General features: G+C 40.6%; 3 protein-coding genes across 7 annotated transcripts in view; 1 reads left to right on the top strand and 2 right to left on the bottom strand.

The window, feature by feature from the left end:
• The window catches only part of LIMS2 (LIM zinc finger domain containing 2), a 32508-nt gene extending 14777 nt beyond the window's left edge, over positions 1–17731 (top strand). The window contains exons 3-10 of the mRNA XM_030279992.4: positions 325–391; positions 698–818; positions 9567–9716; positions 10562–10712; positions 11742–11834; positions 12724–12772; positions 12959–13034; positions 13861–17731. Of these exons, the coding sequence (XP_030135852.4) occupies positions 325–391; positions 698–818; positions 9567–9716; positions 10562–10712; positions 11742–11834; positions 12724–12772; positions 12959–13034; positions 13861–14008 (855 nt within the window). The 3' untranslated portion in view covers positions 14009–17731. The remainder of the gene's footprint in view (positions 1–324; positions 392–697; positions 819–9566; positions 9717–10561; positions 10713–11741; positions 11835–12723; positions 12773–12958; positions 13035–13860) is intronic.
• GPR17 (G protein-coupled receptor 17) lies at positions 1202–7774 on the bottom strand. Its single transcript, XM_012575574.5, has 2 exons — positions 7539–7774; positions 1202–3703 (listed from the first exon to the last, which is right to left on the bottom strand). The coding sequence occupies exon 2, from the start codon at positions 3670–3672 to the stop codon at positions 2641–2643; it is 1032 nt and encodes a 343-aa protein (XP_012431028.5). The 5' UTR covers positions 3673–3703; positions 7539–7774; the 3' UTR covers positions 1202–2640.
• A 334-nt stretch (positions 17732–18065) lies between the features above and the next one.
• LOC100226327 (unconventional myosin-VIIb) overlaps positions 18066–22730 on the bottom strand; it is a 54590-nt gene continuing 49925 nt past the window's right edge. For all 5 annotated transcript variants that reach the window (XM_072933374.1, XM_072933373.1, XM_072933375.1 and 2 more), the window contains 4 exons: positions 22111–22227; positions 21399–21482; positions 20572–20691; positions 18066–19749 (listed from right to left, as the gene is read on the bottom strand). In XM_072933374.1, coding sequence (XP_072789475.1) covers positions 19666–19749; positions 20572–20691; positions 21399–21482; positions 22111–22227 — 405 coding nt within the window. In that variant the 3' untranslated portion in view covers positions 18066–19665. The remainder of the gene's footprint in view (positions 19750–20571; positions 20692–21398; positions 21483–22110; positions 22228–22730) is intronic.

The raw sequence follows: 22730 nt of genomic DNA, 5'->3' as shown, positions 1-22730 counted from the left end.
AGTTCCAAACTAAACTAAAGCAAAAATGAAATTAAAGGCAACTATAAGAAAAGGATTGGGGTATTCTTCAGGATTTTTACCATCTTGTAGCGTCATTGCTATTAATGTAGCTGTGCAAATTCACCATGAGGCCGAAGCCATATGTGGATATTTCTTTAACGAGAGCCTTTAGGAGTTGAAAAACAGGTGTGTAGGGGGCTAGAACTGGAAAATGTAACTGACCTTGACTAAATGGCCATATCAATGGAAAATATGCTGAACTGTCAAGATGTAAAAGTAGTTCAGTTATTCATAGGGGCTCCTTCTCTCTTGTTTTGCTTACAGTTTGAAGGTAGGAAGTACTGTGAGCATGACTTCCAGATGCTGTTTGCTCCTTGCTGCGGGGAATGCGGTAAGAAGTGGCAAATACCAACACCAGGGCTTAACAACTGCAGGGCTGTGCAAAGCTCACAGCATTGCTGGGACATCCACCCTTGGGCTGGGATTATTGGGGTTGTTTTAAGGAGTCAGGGGTTCTGGGTGAGAACAAAGTGTGATACCAGCAGTGATTTTGGGTTATTCTGGTTGTGGGAATAATTTGGAGTTTTTTCAAGTTAGACTGTAATAGTAATTATGAAATTAAAGTGGAAGGACTGTGAAGGACAGTAAATTTTGCTAAAACTGTTTTCTGCATGCATCTCCTGGTTTCCTTTTGCAGGTGAGTTCATTACTGGGCGTGTTATCAAGGCAATGAACAACAACTGGCACCCAGAATGTTTCCGCTGTGAGCTCTGCGACATAATCCTTGCTGACCTGGGTTTTGTGAAGAATGCTGGCAGGTAAGATGGAGCAGGAGGTCAGAAAGTTTTACCAGTATATTATTGATACAGCTGGGAGATGCTGAGGGTGGTCAGTTTTACAGTAAGAACGAAAGCTTGGAAACGTACAGAAGAAACTTTAGGAATAACTTGTTAGGTGAGAAGTTCTTCATCCAATGAAACATGTTCTTGTTTCCAACAAGAAACTCAAATTTTAGTGGCTAGTAAATGCGTTTTGGAAGAGAAAGGGATTTTGGGTAGAAGGCTACATAACAAGTGAGAAAAAGGGATTATGTGATCTCAGGCAGTTGTTTATCAAGTAAGCTGCTGAGCAGGAAATCAAGATGTAGCAAAAGGCCAAAAGAATAACACAATGATTACAGCAAAGTCTTTTCAGCCTATGATTCCACTAATCTTCAGAAATCATTTGTTTTAATGCAAAAATACAAAAATGAATCCTAGAGGTCAATTAATGCATTCAATTAAGAAATAAGAAATAAAAACACAAAAGAGAGCTTATATAGAAGCATACCATTATAAGAAAATAAAACAATCCAGCAGTTAGCAGACAGTGTTGCACAATTCAGAGTTAATTTTAGGCTTTCATAAATTATGAGCAAAGCCTAATAGTTTCCTAGAGTTTATGTTTTCCCTAACTAAATGGTTAAGGAAGATAAGGTCATATACTTGTATCTGTCCAGCAAGGAGTCCTCTCAAGTCCCTCTTCTTTTTCATACTGCATGCAGCCTCTGTGCCTTAGTTTTTGAGCTGGGCAAAACTGATTTTCTTTTGGCATCTCATCTTGCTAGAATGGGCTGTTGGAATAGCACATTAGTTCAATAGTTCTGGGGAAGGAGTCAGGATAAAAGCAGTTCAAGCAAGATAAAGTATGTTTGGTTCTGTAATTTGTGGACTAAATCTAAAATAGTAAGGAACTTGTTCCCAAAAGCATAGCAGAGAGAGGTGTGTGTATCTCTGTAACAATATATTTCACCTGCCACATGATTTCCTATAATATTTATATCCATAGCATTGAAGCAGTCTTTTAGTATTATTGGAAACTCTTGTGTTTGTTTTTTTCCCTTTTCATTGTACCTGGTCTACCCTAGTAGGTGTGTCACTTCCAGGCATATTCTTCTGGATGCAATTTGTATCAGTGAGAATAAAGATAATCCCTTCTTTATCCATAGTGAAGGAATAGTTTTATCCATAGTGAAGGAATAAGTCACAAAAAAGAACTGTAAACCATCTTAAAGCTAGGAATCTTTCCTGTCTTAATTCCTGTCCAGGCTGGGTTAGTTGCTTCATTCTGGTCTCTTTTCTTTTTCTTGACACCATTTAGTACCAATTTTCTCTATATTACATGTAAACACTTTGAATTCAGAGAACTGAACAAGATGTGCAAATGTGGAGGTTTTTTCATCTGGCAGGTCTGTCTCAGGAGTGGCTCTCTACTGCTGGCACAATGTGAAATTTTAAATAAGGCTTTATGCATTGTGCAGAGGAAGTAGCTTTGGGAATTGAGTTCTTTGAAAAAAAAAAAAAAGGCATGGGTCCATTTCCCTCATTGTCCCCTTCCCTATTCCTTAGTGCTTAACCCTCAGTTTGATTCCTTGGAAACCAGAACTGTCCTTCTGTTTTCAGTTTCAGCAATACAGACACGTGTGTTCTCTATGGTCAAGGGGTTCTTGTTATTGGCAGCCCCATAAAAACAACAGAACTTCCCTTCTCAGGATGAGTTTGACTCTGGTTGGACTGTCTTGCTGCATATTTGTGCTCCCAGCTGATTTTGGTGGAAGACAGTATTCTTAAGATGAAGCATTGGCACTGACAAGGGTCATGTTCACAGTTCAGATTTAGCACTTAGTGAGCTTTCATTTGTCTTACCCTCATATGTTTGAGGCAACATTATAGTCTTTTTAATACAAAACAGATTGCACAAAGCCTCACGGAATTTCTCAGCTACAAAAAAATACATGATGGGGTCGAGGGCCCCGTTGAGGCTGGTGAGGCAGGAGGTGATGCGGTTGCTGAGGGCCAGGAGACGCTGCGTTTCACAGGAAGCTTTGGTCCCGTTGTAATGGAGAATATAAATGTAGCGATTGACGTGGTAAGGTACAAAGCAAATTAGAAAGATCATCAAGACCATGATGATCATTTTGACAGCTTTCTCCTTCAGGTGTTTCTCAACTCTGTTCCCACTCTTCAGGCTCTGGATGATGAGTAAGTAGCAAGTCACAGTAGTAACAAAGGGGAAGGTAAATGCCACTGCTAAGGACACGAGGGCGTGGCGTGAGGCCTTTTCTCTGTAGAGCTGCAGGCAGACAGTTGTGTTTTTCATCTGGACTGTCTGCACACTGAGCAGCAGAGGTGCCATTGCCACACCAACGATGACCCACAGAAAGACACATGCCACGTGGGCATAGCGGGACCTGCGGAGCTTGATGGACTTCACAGGGTGCACAATGGCCAGGAAACGGTCAACACTGATGCACATCAGGAAGTAGATACTGGCATACATGTTGAGGTAAAAAAGGAAGCCAGTGAGTCTGCATGGGATCTCACCAAATGGCCAATGGTTACCAGAAAAGTGGTACACCAGCCGGGTGGGGAGTACCAGCACAAAGGACAGGTCAGCCACAGCAAGATGCATCAGGAAAATGTTTGCAGGTGTGCCTGACTTTTGGTCCCGGATGAAAAGCCAAAGAGCCAGGGCATTGCCAGAAAAAGCCAGGATGAAATCCAGGAAATAGAAAGTGGCAAAAATCATGTTCTCAAGGTGTGTCTCTTTGCCACATTGCTCTGATGTTTCCAAACTGAAATTTGATTGATTTGAGCAGTTGAAGAGCAGGCTTGAAGCTCCTGGCCCATTCATTTTCCCCCACAATTCTGAAGAAGAAAAAGCCCTAAAAGTGAAAGAATTAAGACATTATATGAAGAAGAGCCTGGGTTTGTGGAAAACAAAACAAACTCTGAACGACTGAAAAACCCACACATGAAAGTCAGCAATGTCTCCTGTTCACTAGCATCAGTGTTTGGTATGACAGGTCAGTCTGAATTTAAATGTTATATTGGAATTCTGAATACCCTCTGTTTTGCTGAGTTTACTAGAACAGTAATTCCTGTGGAAGGAGCCCCAATGAAGAGCTGGCTAGCTGATGATGAGCTTGTCACCAACCCGTGCTGAGGTCAGTTTTATAACCAGGTAGTGAGATGCTCGTGTGTCTGATGAAGAGGAGTAGGAGTGAATTCTGTATATCTAACTAGAAAGTACTTTGCATCTTTCAATTTGAAAGCCTGATTCAGGACTGTGGAGTTCCTGATGAATCAGGAACAGTCCTGTGTTTAAGGCAAATGCACCTAGTTCTAATATAGGAGATGGGTTGCAATATCTCCTGTGACACCGAATTGACCCAGGGAAGATTTTAAATAATGCCCATGCTGTCAGTCACCTCTCAAAGTGTCATCCTTCCCTGCAGCTTTTGTCTTCTACCATAGCTCTCTCTTTTCCTGCCTCAAAAGCCTGAGCTCCACTGTAGCTTATCCAGGGCCTTTTCCAAGTAGAAGCTTAGCAAAACTGGTCTTAGCTTTGCCAGTCTCGGTTTGCAGTGTCCTGAACAGCATCAACAAGAAATGTGATAGGATTTTCAGAGCACCTATCCATGGCTTTTTATGCATTGCTTGTCTGTGAGTATGGGTGGTAGGGAAATGCCGGTGGTCTGAAGTTCTAGCATTGTCTCTTGTACTTGAATTCCTCAGGAGCGTTACAGTCTGTGCAGCAGTACCCCCATTTTGTTCACCCTTGCATTTTGTACTGACTAACAATTTCTCCATAATACTCAATACATTTTTTAATACATCCATTATGCACTGCATCCAGCTCCCCAACAGAACTCATTGTTCAGATGCCTGAAAATTTTGGGATCATAGAGAACTGAAATGGGTTAAGGTCAAACAAATATATTGGAAAGTCTAAGAAAATTCCAAGGCAATTATTATCTTCAGTTTGGCTGCTGTTACTTCCAGGTGAACAGAAAACTGGAATAACTGGAGATTAGTGTTCTGGATCATTTCTGTTTGGTTCACAATTGGAGAGACAAAGTCAACATCTGGGAGACTGGATAAAATTCAGAAACTGGAAGTTCTTCCTGTGGCCACAGAGGGCCCTTCTTACTTCATGCATTGCCTGGATACTCGTCTGGATGATTTCAGTAGTTATAACAAGTTGCTAACTTGCCATTACTTGCAATTGCATGTGCAAGGAAGACTGTACAGCCCTTTTGTTCTTATCTGTAAAAATACTTGTGAAATTGTGCTTTTACATACAAAAGGAAAATGCCCTACTGATTTTTTTTTTGTGTGTGTGTGAAGGTCACAAGTTTACAGAGGTGACCACAGTTTTTTTGTTTATATTAGTCATTTGTCCCTTACAAAGGGAAACCTGCAAGTATTCCTGAGCCCAAGAGTTTAAAATTTGTATGGGGTAGTAACATTGACTCACATATTTGTCCTCCTTGGATGGAATTAGTTTAAATATGTATTTTTCTGTTGTGTACCAAAAGAAACCCATGAGACCATGCCTTTTTACTGGCTGTTAATTTATGATGTGTTTATCACCTCATGTTCTAGCTAACCCCCCCTTTTTTATATCAGGCCCATTGTTTAATTATTCTTTTCATCTGTAAAAAGTGTAAATCAGGTGATCTTTGTGTACACACCTGCTGGGGATAGTCTTATGCCTAAATGTTGCTCTGTCCATGGTTGTGACACCTGAGCAAGCAGTAAACACTGGTTTGGAGCAGCTGAAAAAGCAGAAACCAGGGTTCTCTGATGGAACAGACTGGGATAGCACTTGTCTTATTGATAGTGCTTTAAATCATTTCCCAAAGTGAAGGAGTAAGCAGCCTTTTCCCTGTTTACAAGCTACTTATCAGGGGTTTAACGGCATGGTACACTGAAACAATTCATTTGAGTTGATTTCCTAAGGCAGATCTTGGAAATTCAGATTCAGCTGCATGTCAGTGCCAGACTTAGAACAGGCAACACTTCAAAGTTGAGAGTTTTATCCTCACTGATGACAGCATTGAGTCTGCTATGGATTTCTATATGGACGTGCTTTCAGTGCAAAATGCTGTGGGTTGGAGTAGAAAGGAGACTGTCAGAGCTATCTGGAAGCCCAGTATGTCAGTGTCAGGAAGAAGGGAGGCTTAGAACTGATGATAAAATTGAAATAGATTCAGTCTTTGTAAATCACGGCCTTCATAGGAGAGCTGCTGTTATCTAAAGCAAAATGAAGTGAGATGTTTTTCATTGTCTCATTAGAAGTTATAGAAAAAGTGGCCCTCTTTTTAATTTTTCTTATGTTTTAAGTTAAAAGGAAATTTTAATTACAGCTTTTTTTTTTTTTTTTTTTTTTTTTTTTTTTTTTTGTAGTTCTAGTTAATGGGTGAAATAGTGGTGTAGCACTTGAGCAGGTTCAGAAAAAGCCAACATGTCACTAGAATTAATTTTTGGGCTTATTTTTAGGCCTTACATGTTTTCAACAGAATTCTACAGCTTTAGATAAGTAATAATTCTCTGACAGTGTGTTCTCTAGAAGGTGTTGAAAGCCCTTTGCAGTTATTTGCAATTCCACTCCTATTCTCTTTGGGTTTATCCTATAAATTTTAAATAAATGCGTTTAGTGTTTTTATGCTTACAGACAAAGCACTGGGATTCTTATAGTCTGTATAAATGCTAAGAGCAAACTAGCAACCTTCACAAATGACCTAGAATGTGTAGTCTGTGTTAAGCTATGTGGTGCTAGAGGCTTCCATTCCACAGACAGAAAACTCTTTTAGGAGTCTGGCTCATTATCCAATAATTTCTGCTTGGATTGCACTCTTGATGTTATGTGAATATTTAGTGATTTACATATTGCTGAACAGAGCACTGTTCTGGAATGAGCCATTATCCCAGGCCTCCCAGGGCTGAGCTGAAACGGGGATGTCACTGCTCGTTTGAAATACATGCATGCACACTGACCATATTTCATGCCCTGTTTCTCTTCTGCTCAGAAACAAGCAAGAGAGCAATCCACAAGGCTGTCAGTATGGACATAGCGCAGTTGCTCTTTCAGCAGATGCTCTGTCTGTCATTAATGAAAGAACTAGCAGGAGAAGTCTTCAGCTCGTTATACACAGTTATCTGGCTAGTTTGGAGCTTTTGTTTGCCCCCTGCAGATAAACTGACCTATATGTTAGGTATCAGAAATTCCTGTTCTTGCCTTCACCTAGAGCAGTTTTTGGTATGATTATAGTGGTTTGTGTGTTTTATGATTATGACTTTAGTGTCTTGTCAAATAAATGTTTTCTGTCTTCCACTCACAAGTACACTTCATTAGAAATAATCCATTTCTGACTGAAGTTTTTCTCCTGAAAATCACTATCTATGCTGAGCCTGTATTTCAGTTGAAATACTTGGTTATTGTGAGCATCAAAGCAGTATCCGACAGCACTAGACATGCCATACATTAGGTACAAAAGTTTGAAAACCTTTTTTGTTTTGAAGGAGTGACATAAAGATGAGAAAATTATTATTTGAAGTTCAGAAAATGCTGCCTATTCTTATTTTCAGACATTTCCATTATATTCATCCGCCTCAGTATGTGTTCTACTCCTCATTGGCACCAGCTAAAACTAGTGCCATTGGGAAAGCTCCTAAAACAAAAAAAGCTCCTACTAACAAAAGTTGGTCTCTTACCTCTTTACGATGCCGTCCTGTGGGTGAAGTGTAGGGTCCTTTGGGGAATATCTCAATGAACTCCTTCTGATGACAGCAAAGGCAGAAACAGTAGAGCTAACAAGGTGATTCCAAGAGGGCACAAAGTTGCAGAGTTGCTGAGAGCAGAGAGGGAAGCCCCTCTATATAGTGTCCTCCTCGCCCTGATAACACATTATCAGTCAGTCACACAACAGAGCAGGGGAGAGGACACCCCAGCACTGAGGAGCAGTCTTCATCCCAGCTGAGCTCTTGGCACTGGGGCTGCTGCTGGTATAGATATGAGTATGCTGCATGAATATGCCAGTGTTCATGGTGCTTACTAAAGGCTGCTACTGAACCTCCAGCCCTAAACACAGAATCCTTGGAGTCCCCTGATTATTTTAGGAGGGTGGAGAGATGCATTGTTTGGGGGAAATCTAGTATTAACAGACACAACAGGACACTTCAGAATGGGATAATTCCATAATGGTGGGAAGGGGGAGGGGGAGAGGGTTAGGGAAAGGGGAGGCTGCTATGGTAACAGCTTAGCCTGTCCAGCACTTCCCTTTGCTTCCAATAGAGAGGGTCTGTGGGAGGGCAGAGGGTTTGTGAGTGGAGAGGGGGCTGATAATGGTTTATCAGTGCAAATGGCTGAAGGCGTCTCTTTCAGCTGAATGAGAGGGGTCTCTTTCAGGACTCTTGCTTTGGGGTCCCCATGCCCAGCCCTGTATAATTACTCTGCATTTGACAGTGCTGAGTAAAATTGATGCCTTTATGCTGAGATGAGCACAGCTGTGTGTTTCCTTATAATGGGGTGCTGTCTGCTTTTTCTGGACTCCGTCTGGGCGGACAGTAGTTCCAGCCCCGGGCAGAGACACTTGCTGACAGAAATACTCAGATTTGGAGGGAATAATAATGATACTTAGCACTTAGACACCTGCCAGCTGAGAGTCATAAATGTTTGAGGCCTCACAACATGAGTTGTAGTCTTATCCTCATTTCACATATCTAAGGGTAAGTAATTCATCAGGGCAGAATTTTGGAAGGGGCCCTGTGAAGAACCCACTACTTAATCCATAAATCTGCCCTTTGCATTTGAACTTTTTCTTTTGTTTGACTTATTTTGAGAATGACCTGTAAATCTCAGTGAGTGTTTAACATAGTGATACAGTGAATGAAGCAGACTTGTTTATGACAAAGCAACCCACAGAAGTAATTCTCTGTCGTTTGTGTTTTGCTATAAATTCTTCCCAGCCCACAGTGTTGCAACTAGAGGGATAGGTAATAGGCAACAGCTTCTCCTCAGAGCTTAGAAGTATTGGGATAAAACTGGTGGCTTCCATCAGCCTTCAAAAAAGTTTTTATGCCTTTGCCTGAGCTTTTCTACCAGAAATTTGGGTTATCTGCCTGTTTAGAAGTGTACTTGTAATGTGCTCAAGAAAATGTGCTAGGAATACAGCTGCTTTCCCCACGTAAAGTTGCATGGTTCTTAATTTTCTTTGACTTGGGAGTAAAAGGAATTTGCAGGCAACAAGAGGTCTCTTGTTTTTCCTAGATATTGAAGACTAAGGAATCCAGCCATGGTAAAAGGCGTTCAAGCAATGCACTTTGGTTTGGTACATTTTATTCTCTCTCCTTGACTCCCTCCCAGTGCTGTAATGCCTCTGTTACGGTTGGATCCATTAGTTTTAGATGGGGGTTGTTGCCACTTTTCCTTGCCCAGCTATCAGAAAAGATCTGGAGGGTTGGAAAGGATCCCTAGAAGAATGACTGCGTGATACCCCTGATGGCACATAAATCAGTGAATGTTGCAGTAGTCTTCTAAGGAAATACAGCTGTGTGACTGCTTTATACTCATTCTTCTCTGTGCAACTGGTGTGAAACAGTGGACACCAAACTGAATTATGTTTAGTCTGACCTGTCAGAAGACAGTTCTGTTACATGAAGTACTTCCTACAGTATGTATTATATGTTGTTTTAGGAGAAAGAGTTTTTTGATATTTTATTTCCTTTACTGTGTTTAACCAGGCACCTGTGCAGGCCATGCCACAACCGTGAAAAAGCCAAGGGACTGGGCAAGTACATCTGTCAGAAGTGCCACTTGATAATTGATGAGCAGCCTCTGATGTTTAGGAATGATTCCTACCATCCAGATCACTTCAACTGCACCCACTGTGGGTATGTTGCCCTACTGTAAACTCTGACAAAAAAGGAGAGACAAACAGTTGAGTCAGCAGTGCAGTCCTTCTCAAGGTCTAAACTTTGCTGCCTTCATATTGTTGAGCAAATAGAAATTGTGTGAGGGGAAACTGAAATAACTTTGGAAAAACGAGAGGAATTTTAGTTTTATTTTGCCACTCAATATTCTCTTATTCTAACATTATAATGCTAGTTTGTATGCTAGTTTATAACAAAAGTGAAAATAGTTCCATGGCATGAACTTACCTCAAAGGCTATGTGCAGATTACCATAGTAGAGTTTTCCAAAGATAGGAGTCACCAGGCTGTCCAAAATAGTTTCACTTCAAATTCCTGGATAGAAATAAAAAGATGGCTTGATGGGCTGTGTCAGTCTTGTGGCACTGTCCATTGCCATGCTGATACCTGTCTGACCTGAATTACTTACCATGAAGACATTTTAACTGGGCACAGTATTGCCCAGAATGGGTGACAGTGCACGTAAATGTCTGTGTTGAGCACTGCTAGGATGGTTCTTGGCACCTGAGCTCTCCCATTCAGAGATATTTCAAGTCTTAGCATGGCACTGTGAGTGTCCATGTAGGTGCACCTCGTATGTCTGTGAGAGTATCCAGCTGCAGCATGCAGTATGGTCTGCATGCGTTCTTGTCTGGCAAACGAGAAAGCGGTTTTAGAAGGATGAGTTGACAATAACTGTATTTCACTAGCTAAAAGGACTGCATTTGTAGCATGAATGTTGCCTAGGTTAACTTTCAAGTTCAGTCTTCCAGCAGTGGGCACTGCAGAGCTTCCCTCAGCGCCCTGAGCTCGGGTTTGTGTTGGCAGGAAGGAGCTGACGGCAGAGGCGCGGGAGCTGAAGGGCGAGCTGTACTGCCTGCCCTGCCACGACAAGATGGGCATCCCCATCTGCGGGGCCTGCCGCAGGCCCATCGAGGGACGAGTGGTCAACGCCCTGGGGAAGCAGTGGCACGTCGAGGTGAGGCCTCCTGAACCTGAAACCTCCTTCAACAGCTGGTCTGGAAGGGGACTAGTGCTTCTTGGAAACTGTAGGCATGCAAGTGGTCTGTAATATATTCAGACTAAAGTCAATCGTTTATGCTTCAGATGGTCTTCACCTTTTGTGAGCGAATTAGTTAGAGCAGGCCCATCAGGGTTCCAAAGAAAGCTGTTTTCACAACTGTAATAACCTTAACTTTAAAATTTGTAATGATCCTTGCAGAATAGGGTTAACTGAAAACCATTAACTTACTAGTATTTTGTATGATGTAATTAGGTATATCCTCTCCAATTCAAGTTACCAGGCACAGTGTTGGAATTTTTACTGAAAGGCTGAGCAATTATTGCTTTTTAAATCTTGTCAGCTCATTGTTTCTGTAACTTTCGGCTGAGTCATCACAACTTGCTCTGAAGATTTATAGTCATCTTTGTTTCAGTCATTTTATGCCTCCTAGGGCTTGACCTGAGAGAGATGCTGCTGCTCATTTGGGGTGTATTTATACCAACTATATTTATGCTCCTATTTCTCTTCCCTGAAACAAGCAAGATGATAGTCCACAAGTCTATAAGGATAGACACAGTAGGGTTGCCTTTCCAGCAGGTCTTCCATCTATCCTTAATACAGCTCTTAATTACTATAAATAGACTAAATATCTCCTCTTTTTTTTTTTTTTGCTTCCATAAAGATCTTTCCTCTCTGTGCTTCATTAAAGCATTGAGGTAACAGCTTTAAATGAAAATAGGTAGGTTTAGATTAGAGACTGGGAAGAAATTCTTCCCTGTAAGGCCCTGAGGCCCTGGCACAGGTTGCCCAGAGCAGCTGTGACTGTCCCATCCTTGAAAGTGTCCAAGGCCAGGTTGGAATCAGATGAGCCTTAAGGTCCCTTCCAACCCAAACTGTTCTGTGATCATGCATTGAGCTAGGATTTATTGCCATGATTTTACCTGGTGATGGGAAGGTTGTTCTGCCTGCCATGGAATGTTGGGTTTTTTTGTTTTTCTTTTACAGCATTTTGTTTGTGCCAAGTGTGAGAAGCCATTCTTGGGGCACCGACACTATGAAAAAAAAGGGCTGGCCTATTGTGAGACTCATTATAATCAGGTAAATTCAGCCATCTGTGATGTAGGTACTTGTTGTGTCTGGCAAATGCTTTTTCATGTTTTATATATGTAAAGCTATGCAGATTTTGCATAATCTGAATTTGTAGATTCAGTGAAATATTAAGAAATTAATCAGATTTAACAAAAAATAATAGTTTTTCTTGGTAGAAAAGTGATGCTGAAAACAGAATAGAAATGTCTTTGGGACACTGATTTTCATTTGTGCCAGTGACAGAAAATCACTGACCATGGGTTGAGATTAAAATCCCTGTGATTTTACTTCTAATGTATTTGTGTTGGTTTCTTTGATAATTACTTCTTTCTGTGGGCATGAGGTAACTGTTATGTTGTCTAAATATAGAAAAGTAGATCAATTAAAAAAAAAACCAAAACAGAAAAACCAGTCAAACCCTGTTTTTTTCAGTGTGATTTGACTAAACAATGCTTTGGTTTGGTATTTTCTAGTGTCAGATAAATAACTCTCTCATAAGAGGTAAGTGTTGCTGTTCTGAGAGTAGCTGTATTTTAGCAATAGATCTATTTTGGGGTTTGTAGTTGAGCATCAGGAGATGTTTGTCTACAGTAAGCATCATACTCTACCCATCCTTTCTTCTCCACAGGACTTTAAGATCCCATAACAGTACTAGAGTGTGAGGCATCAACAAACAAGGTTTTGTAGTATTTAGTGCTATGAGATCCAAAGGAACATAGACTATTTGGCAAGTGTATGAGAAGTTATTCAGAAGATTTAAATTGGTATATTTGGGGGCCACTGCTGTATCTGGGAATTCTTTGATTATTAGTATTTAATGTTCACACCAGCTGTGTGATTTGGGGACCATGAGTAGTTAGCAACATGAGTTCATAATCTTATGTCTTTTTCTGTACAGCTCTTTGGAGATGTCTGCTACAACTGCAGTCACGTGATAGAGGGAGATGGTAAGATTTGTTCTCTCCTTGTTTTGGGTTGCTGTCCTTGTTTCATTTGTTAGTGCAGCTGTTGCAGTCCCACAGTTGCAAGACAACAGTGTTTGTTTTCACATCTGGCCTCATTTGAATTTGGATGTAAATCTGAATTCAAACAATCCCTCAGTTTCCTCTTACTTGGTGCTTTTGCTTTTGCAGTGGTATCAGCTCTTAACAAGGCCTGGTGTGTGAATTGCTTCTCCTGCTCCACCTGCAATGTCAAGCTCACACTGAAGTAAGTCAGTGTTTGTATTTTGGACCACGTGAGTGAGACTTTTGTCCCTAAGGCAGGGTACCAGCCTGGAGGAGCCATGAGCCTCTGCCTCCCTGAAGGCCAATATACCTTTTCTCTGTGGGAGCAGGTGCTTATAATTCCACTGATTTCAGCACTGAAAGGAAGCTGACAGCATCCTCTCTGATTTATTTTCCTTCATTAATGTATCTTGTAAAGAGGTTGGGTAAGAGGAGAGCTCATTCAGCAGTACAGAGGGAAGGCTCTAAACTTTGAGGAACTGCCTGTCCTGAACAACCTGCAGCCTCCATGTCTCCTTAACTGTGGTTGCTCCCCTCAATAACAATATTTGCTATTGCATAAATTATTTTGAAATAAAATACTATGGTATTTACCTCTAATATCTAGAAGAGGGACAGGAAAAACAATCCTATGTTTTTCCTTTCTCAGGTTCCAACCCTTATCCTCTCTGCTGGGTTGGCTCTACTGGCCATATGAAAGAACTCTAATTCATCCCAAAGGAAACCTCTGAAGTGACACTTGTATTCTACAGTAACAAAATTATTATTCTAGACTGCTACGTGTAAATATATAGCAAAATCTTTCTCCTTATTTACCGACAATACTGAAGACCTCAGTTCACTGATAAGAACCCAGTCTCTATATTTGCATTACCAGATAAGGATGCAAGGATGCGGATAAGGAAATTAGTTGTTTTTTAAATGGCATAGAACTCTTGCAACAACACTGATGTAGATGCATGGAGATTTTAATTAGTGAAGCATATAGTTTGCAAATACCATTTGAATAATTGTTCTTTGTTTTAAAGGAATAAATTTGTGGAGTTTGACATGAAGCCTGTGTGCAAGAAGTGCTATGAGAAATTCCCTCTGGAGCTGAAGAAACGTCTGAAGAAGTTGTCAGAGCTGGCATCCAAGAAGATCCATCCTAAAGCTTTAGATTTAAACTCTGCTTAAAGCAAGCAGGTCTGTCAGTCTCCTGACTGCACTCTTAACACAAGCTGCTGCTCACTGCAGTTGTTGATTACAGAAGCAATTACTAAGAAGTGGAACCAAAGATAAGTAGTACCTTCCCCTGCATCTAGACTGTCCCTTTTCCCAAGCAATTGTCTATTAACACTGCAGGAAGGGGAGGATGAGTTCTGCTTCAGCAGTGCACAGCCTGATTATTAATTTGCTACTAACATTGCATTTTGCCTTTGTGGAGCTATACACAATCTTTCCTTCTTCAATTGAACTGTACTACTCTTTTCACTCCTCTTGTTTAAGGAATTTGGAAAAAATGATTAAATGTAGGACTGGAAGAAATACCAGATTTGCTCTTTCTCAATCAGAGTATCAAAATTTTTCTTATTACTCTGGCTGAAGCAATTTTCAGGTTTTTTTAATATATAGGCAAATAGTCTGTAAGTTGTCATTCTTGACTACATGCAAAAAGTTCTGGTCTTTCTACAGATTCCTGTAGAGAATATATGGGTGCCCTATCCCATATCCCAGTTCTTCTGGTTTGTAGGCTTACTGGGCAAGCCCAGGAACCAATAGCTATGTCATCTGCACTGCCCGCTTAGGCCCAGTGTTAAGGCAGCTAAGAAGTTTCCTTTGCTGCTTCTGTGCTCAGAACTAAGGAGATTTCATATGTCAAGGCTATATAAGCCTCTTCAGAATACTTGGGCTCTCCTTAAGGAGAAGGTGGCTATGGCAAAGTAAACATTTTATTAGAACTGACACTAATTTCTCTGTTCTCTACTACTATGTGGCTGGTAGAGCTTCTGCTGGTCAACACAAAGCATGTCCTGTCCATTGGCATAGCTGGTATTTATTGAGACAGTGTGGCTGGAGCACTGGTTACTCTTCTGCGTAAGGAAATTGAATAAATAATATGGTACCAATTTAAGCACTTCAGTTTTCCCATTCTCACTTTATTTGCCAGCCAAGGATATGCTTGTTGGTCACACTCCAGAAAGCCCAATTACATGACGTTGTTCCTAATGTTTACAGATTGTAGCAAATGTGGTGCTATGCAGAAAAAAACCCAAAACATTTTTCTTAAAATTTTTGCCCAAATAAGAGTCCCATTCATCTTTCTTTTTGACACCTGGGTATACTTAAGGAGCAGATCTCAGACACAATGCTAACATCTCAAGCATATAGTCCTCCTCTGTAATTTTGCCTGTTACCAGTGAGATTTCACTGGTCCTACTGTCTCTGCTACCACAACCCAAGGTGCTGAGAAATTTACTGCTTTTGGGTATTCTCAATACTTCTTTAGGGGTGAGCTGTCAGCAGTGTTGTTCCTGAGCCCACCCACACGATGTATGATCCCATTGAGCTTCTGAGTCCCCCAGAGGTGGCCCCCATACTTCCTTGTGCTGAACTGAGCAGTCTGAAAATCCCTTTGCATGCACAGTTGTGAGATTGTGCCTGCCCCTTTGCAAGGCTGACAGGCACTGGAGGACTAATGTCCTTTGCATGATATAAATCTTCCAAAAAGTGGCTGGTTTAGCCAGTCAAATGAACACAGCTGTTGGGCCTAGACAACACCCTGCAGCCACAGGTGAATTAGGTAGCAAGAAGTTAAAGCTTCCCCACTTCTTGTATGTGTGAGCAGCAATTGGATTGGGGCAATAGTCTACCTTAGAATTGTGTTACTGTGCTTGCTGGATCAGTACCCATGGAACTGCACCAGTGATACCAAAGCGCTGGTAGGAAATCCTGGATAAGTGATCAGAATGTGAGACCATCTCTTAGAGCTTCACTGCCTTTGCTAACTTGGTTTCCCTCAGCTGCTTTGCTTTTCGTTGCTGTAAGTTATCATTATCTTTTAACTGGGTTGTGCTGTATCCACTCTAACAATGATGGGGGATAGGCCTAATTTTAGCACTAAACTCTCATCTTCTGACTAATTTGCACTGCAGATTCCAGTAACAGTAGCTGCTTGTGTCACTGCTTTAGGAGAACACGTGGCTATTCACTGTTCTCTCACCAGCCTTAAAATGGCCTTTTAGTTAAGGGCACAAAGAACAGCACGTCTTTTGGTGCAATAGTGTGGCCCTGCAAAGACCCCCATTTACAATCAAACCTGTTGTTTAGCATTCTGTCACAGCATAAAACACTTGAATTCTGACCTAGGTGCAGCTCAGTATGTTATGCAGATTCTTCCCAGCGTAAAACATTCTGGTCTGTTCCTGTAATGTCAGTCACCGGCCCTGTCTAATGCTAAATCTGAGCAGCTGTGTATCCACAGCCTCCTGGGAAGTGGTGGAGAAGCACACAGCCACACATTCCTGGTAAATATGGAAGGACTAAGTAACTAGCAGCCGGTAGGTAATATTCTTTCAGCAGCCACTCTCACATTCAGCAATGGAAAATGCATGTGTGTGAATGGCATTACTTCTGTGCTGCCAGTGAAGATTTAATGTGTGCTTTCACCTTGTCTCATGTTAGAGATTTGGCAGACCTAGAAAGCTTCAGAGTTCTAAGGAGAGGTTATACTCTTTTCTTTGATAAGCTGTTCGGTTCTCTAGGATTTGGAATATGTCCTTATCTTCAGGATGTTTTGCAAAATTAATTGGTGAACAAAATAATTGTAATCCCTGATACTAATGGAGGCTAATATTCTCTTAAGTTATTAATTTTTCACAATCATTTTTCTTATGCTTCTGCTGCCCATAGCCTGCAATGTGCAGAGTTACAGTAGTTTATATTACCAACATACCTTTTGTGTTAGAGTGGAATTGAAGGAGTAGGACAAGTAACTATAAATGGCGTTAAAAAATGCATCTTCCTCTACTTCTGTCAGTCTACTTTTTTAAGACCAAGTAGAATATAGCGCAAACTCACAAGTTCCCCTCAGCGCCTTGGTAGGCTGACGGGCTGGGCTTTGTTTTCTTTTTAATTAATATAGTCAGGGTGTCAGTAAGAAATAAGTGGCACGCTTTTTTCCATTACTGTAAATAGACCTGCTGGCCAAATTCTTCCTAAGTATCACACCACTGGAGAGTAGAGATTTATATGAAGGTTGAGCTTGGCTCAGAAATCTACACTTAATAGAAGATGTCTCATACTATACATTTATATTTATACCTAATTCATATTTATACCTAATTAAAATCACTAACACTCACGGAGTACACTTGAAAATGGTTTTGCTTTTAGAAAGCATGGTATGTGAAGCTTGTTTTTTTTTTTTTTCTTTTTTTTCCAAAGGGTATGCTAATCATTTGCAGTCTTTCTTTGTGGCACTAATCCTCTCTCTAGATTTGTGTCCTGCTGTTTTTACAGCAGTCTGTGCAACGCTGGCAAACACTGGTCAGCCTTTCGTAGAGAGAATTCCTGATGTGGCATGGCTGGTATTAAATGATATGACTGATATTCTTTCAGAAGTGATTGGATGGAGAAGGAATAGATTTCAGGCAAGAATGTAATAAACATGGTTGTACTAGTCTGTAAAGCACTATTAAGTGCTGAGGGTATTAGGCTGAGAAAAGAATTAGCAGCTCCCTGCCTTGGATCAGGCCTTGATAGGTTCTGCACTGTGTAGAGCTCTCACTTTATCACACGTTGTTTGAGCTGTCTAACCGAAACACATGATTGTAGATTGAAATGCTCTGATACTGTGCCTTTGTATGTTCTTGTATTAAAGTTAACTGTAATACACTTTAAATCTTTACACAAAGAAAATGGTATGGTGTACAGTTAATACCATATTTTCAGTGCTTAGCCAGAAACTGTTATTCTCTCTGAGGAACTCTGGTATTGCTGAAACCTGAGGCACTGTTGTGGTGAATTCATGTTTTTGACCTGTGCTGCTTCTGTGGTGATGTGTTGGTTGATGAGGATGTGCAGAAAGGGGTATCATTCTTTTAGTGGGTGTGTTGTACAAATTGTGTTGTGTATGTAATGAGCAGATGGGATACTGTGATCATTTACAGGAAGGATATAGTGGATATTTGGATGATTTAGGTTACATGGATCTCGAGCAAATATTCATTTGGTTAAAAAAAAGACATTGTGGTTGATTTTCTGCAGTCTTTATTTAAAAACCAGAAACAATACAGTTTGGCCTGCAAAATTTATACAGGTGAAGAGTTGAACATTTCTCACTCATAGCTAGTTAGTCAGATCAGACACTGGGTGACAAAACCACTCTGGGTAATTATACTCCAGCATTTCCATTGCCAGCAATGGACATTACAGCAGGAGCATCTGCTTGCAAAAAGATCAGCTATTCTGACAGGTGTGGCACTCATTTAGATGCACAAAGAGAATGGGGCTCTTCCCTGCCACCCATATACAAAACTCCCACTAGCATTTAAATTTTTCACACACATGTCTGAGGGAACAAGAGAGCCATTGTGCATCCATTGGCAAAGCTGAGAGATCAGGCAGAGCTGTTTTTCCAGCACTGCCAGATTGTGTCTCAAGGAACTTTGTGTAAATGCTTTAAGACATGTTCATGTTTCACTGGGAGCGAGGGAGGAGTACTTGATCTGAGAGGATAGCAGCTAAGCTTGCTCCCACCGTATTCTATATCTACTTTACACACTCAGAGCACACTCTGGTTCCCCTGGCACCAAAGCTATGTTTCTACAAAGCTCTTAGAGATTAACAAGTGCTGAATCAAATTTTACCACTCAACTGTCTGCCAAACAGGAAGCAGAAAAGATCAGGACAAATTAAAGCTATTATTCTTGTCTCGTGAGGGAATGTCTGCATAACTCCAAACAGAACATTTTTGTAGAGCAGAAAAGTCTCTTTTCAACAGACCTCTGTTAGACTGAGTTCTTCAATTCTGATTTGGACTGAATAGCTCATCTGTATCTTGAAATAGGAGCAACTAAAAGTGATGGACCCAAACCCCAGACTCATTTCAGAGCTTACTAGAAACTGCACAGTAGAAAGTGGTTGTAAGTTTCCAAGCGCATTATAACATGTGGAAAAAAGAAGATTATTTAATTTAAGCAAGGCTGTGGTAAATCAGGGGACAGCTTGCAAGTTTAGCAGCATGCAGGAAGGACAGTTACATTCTGACAGTAATTGGCTGTCAGTCTGTCATGTGCAGCAAGTAACCAAGGAACCAGAGGATGGAACCCAGTGTCTTACCTTTCAAACTGTCCAGTTATCTACTACCAAAGGGCATATCTCCACTCTTAGAATTGCCAATAGGAGGAAAAAAATTACATTACCTTAGTTTCCAAAGACTCTTGGAGTTTGTGCATTTGGTAAGAGCATATGCAATAAGGGGCATTTTCTTTCCAGAAGAAGACAGCTCTTACTGTGTGTAGTCTTTGAATGGAGGAGATTCAGGTTACTAGAAGGGGCTCTTACAGGGTTTCTCCACTCCCATAGAACATTGAAGTCCATCTAAACTTTCTCTAAACCCAGTACCTGAATGGAATTCTCATACTACATCTAAGACAGAAGTGTTACAGATATTTGAAAGCACATGCTCACTTGAGCTTCTCTTGTAGTAGTCTTTCAACAACTCAGTTCATTCAGTGTGTGATCAGAAGATCGATCAACAAGATTAATATTTTTTTAAATGGCATTTCTTCTGGGATATGAAATTACAGGTAGTTTGGCACAAGTACAGGTCATGGGCTCTATTTCCACTCTCAGGCTGGGAGGTTCTTTTGCTTGTTTACAGCATTCATGAGTAGGCGTACATAGGATGTTAACAGGTCATCCATTTTGTAACCCTGTCAGGAAAGAAAAAAAGTCTTAAATCTATCAGAGAGCTCCAGAAGCAAAAATAACTATCATTTCCTCCCTTGTCCATCATCATCTCAGGTTCTTCCTTGCACAAACATCTTTTCTTTCAATATCTGTTTCATTTAGTTATAATTTATCTATTCCTCCCTCTGCTTTTCATGGATTTCCAAAACTTTAAAAACCATAGCTCTGCTGTCTCCTTGGTATTCACTCTGTAGCTTGACTTGTACTTAAGATTTTTGTTTTTAAGAATCCAAGCTTTTCTGTCAGAGTAGTTAGCCTTTAAATGTCTTTGTTATCTTTACAAACCAACCTTTAAATATTAATACAGTGATGCTTCTCTGAGACTGTGAATAGTCTGAAACTAGTTGTTAAAAAGGTGGCGCCACTCCCTGGAAAATACGAAGTCTTATAAGACTGGCACTACTACATAACTGGAGGCAGACATGCAAGACAAAAAGCTTCTTATGTAGCTTTGCAGTCTTAACTTCTGAGAGGGATAAAATTTTGATGCATGGGAAGAATCTGGGAAATTACTGTTTTTCCTTGTGTCCTGTGTCATGCATCCTTGCATCAGATAGCATTATATATGAACTGAACCAGTTCTAAATGGCAGTTTTATTGACACAACAGTGAATGCTTTTGGTATTTATGGTATAATTGGTATAATTATGGTCTGTGTGGTATAATTATTTTGGTATAATGCTGCACTGATATTTATCTGTTTTCACACCATCTTTTGTAGGAGTCGGGGTTGGAAAAGAAAAATTGGGATTTTGTTGTGTCTTAGTTGGCAAAATTCTTCTTACCAGAGATGTCTCACATAAGAGCCGATTTCCTCGTACCAGGTTCCCTATGGTCATGTGAAAGTATGTGCTCCCACTGCTCCAGTTGGAGATCTTATTGAAGGGATAGACTACTAAAATATCCTGTAAGGGGAAACAAAGTGATCTGTACAACATTTCTTAAATGAAAACAGGCTGTTACATAAGAAAACATGTAGAGCCAGAGTATTCTTGTTCTTTCCCGCTTCATTTATAAAAATCATGGATCAAGGTACTTCTTGCATCCAGATTAGTGGTATATTGTATTTTCACCAAAATCTTAATCACACTAGTGAGACTTCCTTTCATTATATATTGATATTTGCCATAGCACGCTGCCATTAGATTTACAATTATCTAAACCTGTCTTTTAATTTGTTTGGTTATTGAAAGCAAATAGTGATACTCCTTTCTCCTGAGAACTTGCTAAGACCAGACCGTTGGCATTAAGACTGCAGCTAAACATGGCCATTCAGCCTGATCTCTTAGACAGCTGGGGCTTCCTGCAAAGCATTTTTCTGCAGCAGGTTCCTGGGTGCACTGCCTATCCATCTTCCTGATCTTACCACCTTGCCATGATGATTCCCATGTCTTTTTTTAGAGATGCTCTATCCTATTCCTTTCCAGAGTAGAAACTGCAAAGAAGTGATTTGAGGCAGTAACATTTTCTTCAGTTTCACACAGGAAAAAATTAATAGAGAGCCTCTATTCTCTCCTACCATTCCTGGGCAGGGTCCTATCACTGTCCCTAAATTAGCAGGGTCCATTCAATCCTTCCTTAGATGGACTTGTGAGAAGCAGCTGTTTGTTACCTTTGTCTTCTGATGGATCAGTGAGACTCCTTGCTTGTTGATTGCAATCAGTACAATCTCTGGGAAATTGGGCTCCGAGGCTTGCTGTAAATGAGTAACACAGCAAGATAAGCAGAAAATCGAGAAATTATCTGTATCAGGGGCCTAATGACCTTTAACAATGTCCAGTGCTTCTTGTTCTCTTTCCAAAATGAACACTGAAACATTTTGACCATATATTGATGACTTGAGCAAATGCTCCATGACAGCAAAATCAAGTCCATTATTTACTATGCTGTTTGATAACAGGTTTAATGATTGATTGCAAACAATTTAAGAGCCTAGTGAGGAGAAATTAAAGGTAACACATAGGATATTATTCTTAGATATACACTCTAGAATGAGAGGATTAATACCATTCTGTTCTGAGGGAAGAGTCACCAAAGAGATAAGATTTGGCAGCATTTTCTTGTGGAGAGCAATGATAGGACAATTCAGCCCCCTACAGCTACTACACAATTGTAGTAGAGGTATTATAACTAGAGCAACAACACTGCCAGTAAACAACAAGCATAGTTCAGAATGGATAAAGAATCCATCTCCCAACTTTGAAGGACCTAAGTTTTCTTCTTAGATTACAGGAATTCAGCTTTATAATGTTTTTTTATAGTCAATCTGTATCCCTTGGCACTGATGTACTACCAAATCCACTCATACAGGGCTTCAAACCTACCTTCACCTCAAAAAAGGCTGAGCCAAATGTTGGCCACCGGTGTATCATTTTCAAGAAAGCAATCTTGGCCTCATCCACAGTTTTTCCTTCATGTTTACTATATGCTGCAATAATGCTCTGTTTAGGAGAAGAGGATACAAAGCCAGCTGAGTTGGAGACAGGCAGGTTTCCAGTGCCTAGTCTTAGCACTAAAGACAGCATCAGCTCATCACCACAATCAGTTTTTTTGCCCCAGCAGCAGAAAATTGAAAATGAAAACAGCTGCTATGTCATGGGGCAAGGTGAACCAGAACTCTCCAGCATTCTTTGTTCCTCTGCTGGGTGAAGGAAGCCCAGCAGCCTGAGGAAACAGACTTCAGGGCAGATGAGTGAAGTGAGATAAAACTCAGAAAGCCAGTGTTCAACACCCACAGACATGTATTGATTGCATGTTTTGCTGAAAAATGAAGGATGAATTTTCCCTTTCTATTTGAAAGGATGTCCTGTGTTTTCCTCAGCAGACTAAGTGGTAAGTACCTGCTAAAACCTCCTTGCCCTTTTTGTGGATAGAAGAGCCTTTTGCTGTAAGTAGCACGAACACAGTCCATGGAGATTGATTTGCTGCCAAGAGATACTTATGA

Source organism: Taeniopygia guttata, chromosome 9 (genome assembly GCF_048771995.1).
Source record: "Taeniopygia guttata chromosome 9, bTaeGut7.mat, whole genome shotgun sequence".
Classification (NCBI taxonomy): domain Eukaryota; kingdom Metazoa; phylum Chordata; class Aves; order Passeriformes; family Estrildidae; genus Taeniopygia; species Taeniopygia guttata.
Note: the sequence above shows the minus strand (reverse complement) of the source record. Positions and strands in the feature narration are given on the sequence as shown.

Coding starts and splice junctions, on each gene's coding strand:
- GPR17 (XM_012575574.5), bottom strand. CDS start 3,672: ATGAATGGGCCAGGAGCTTCAAGCCTGCTCTTCAACTGCTCAAATCAA.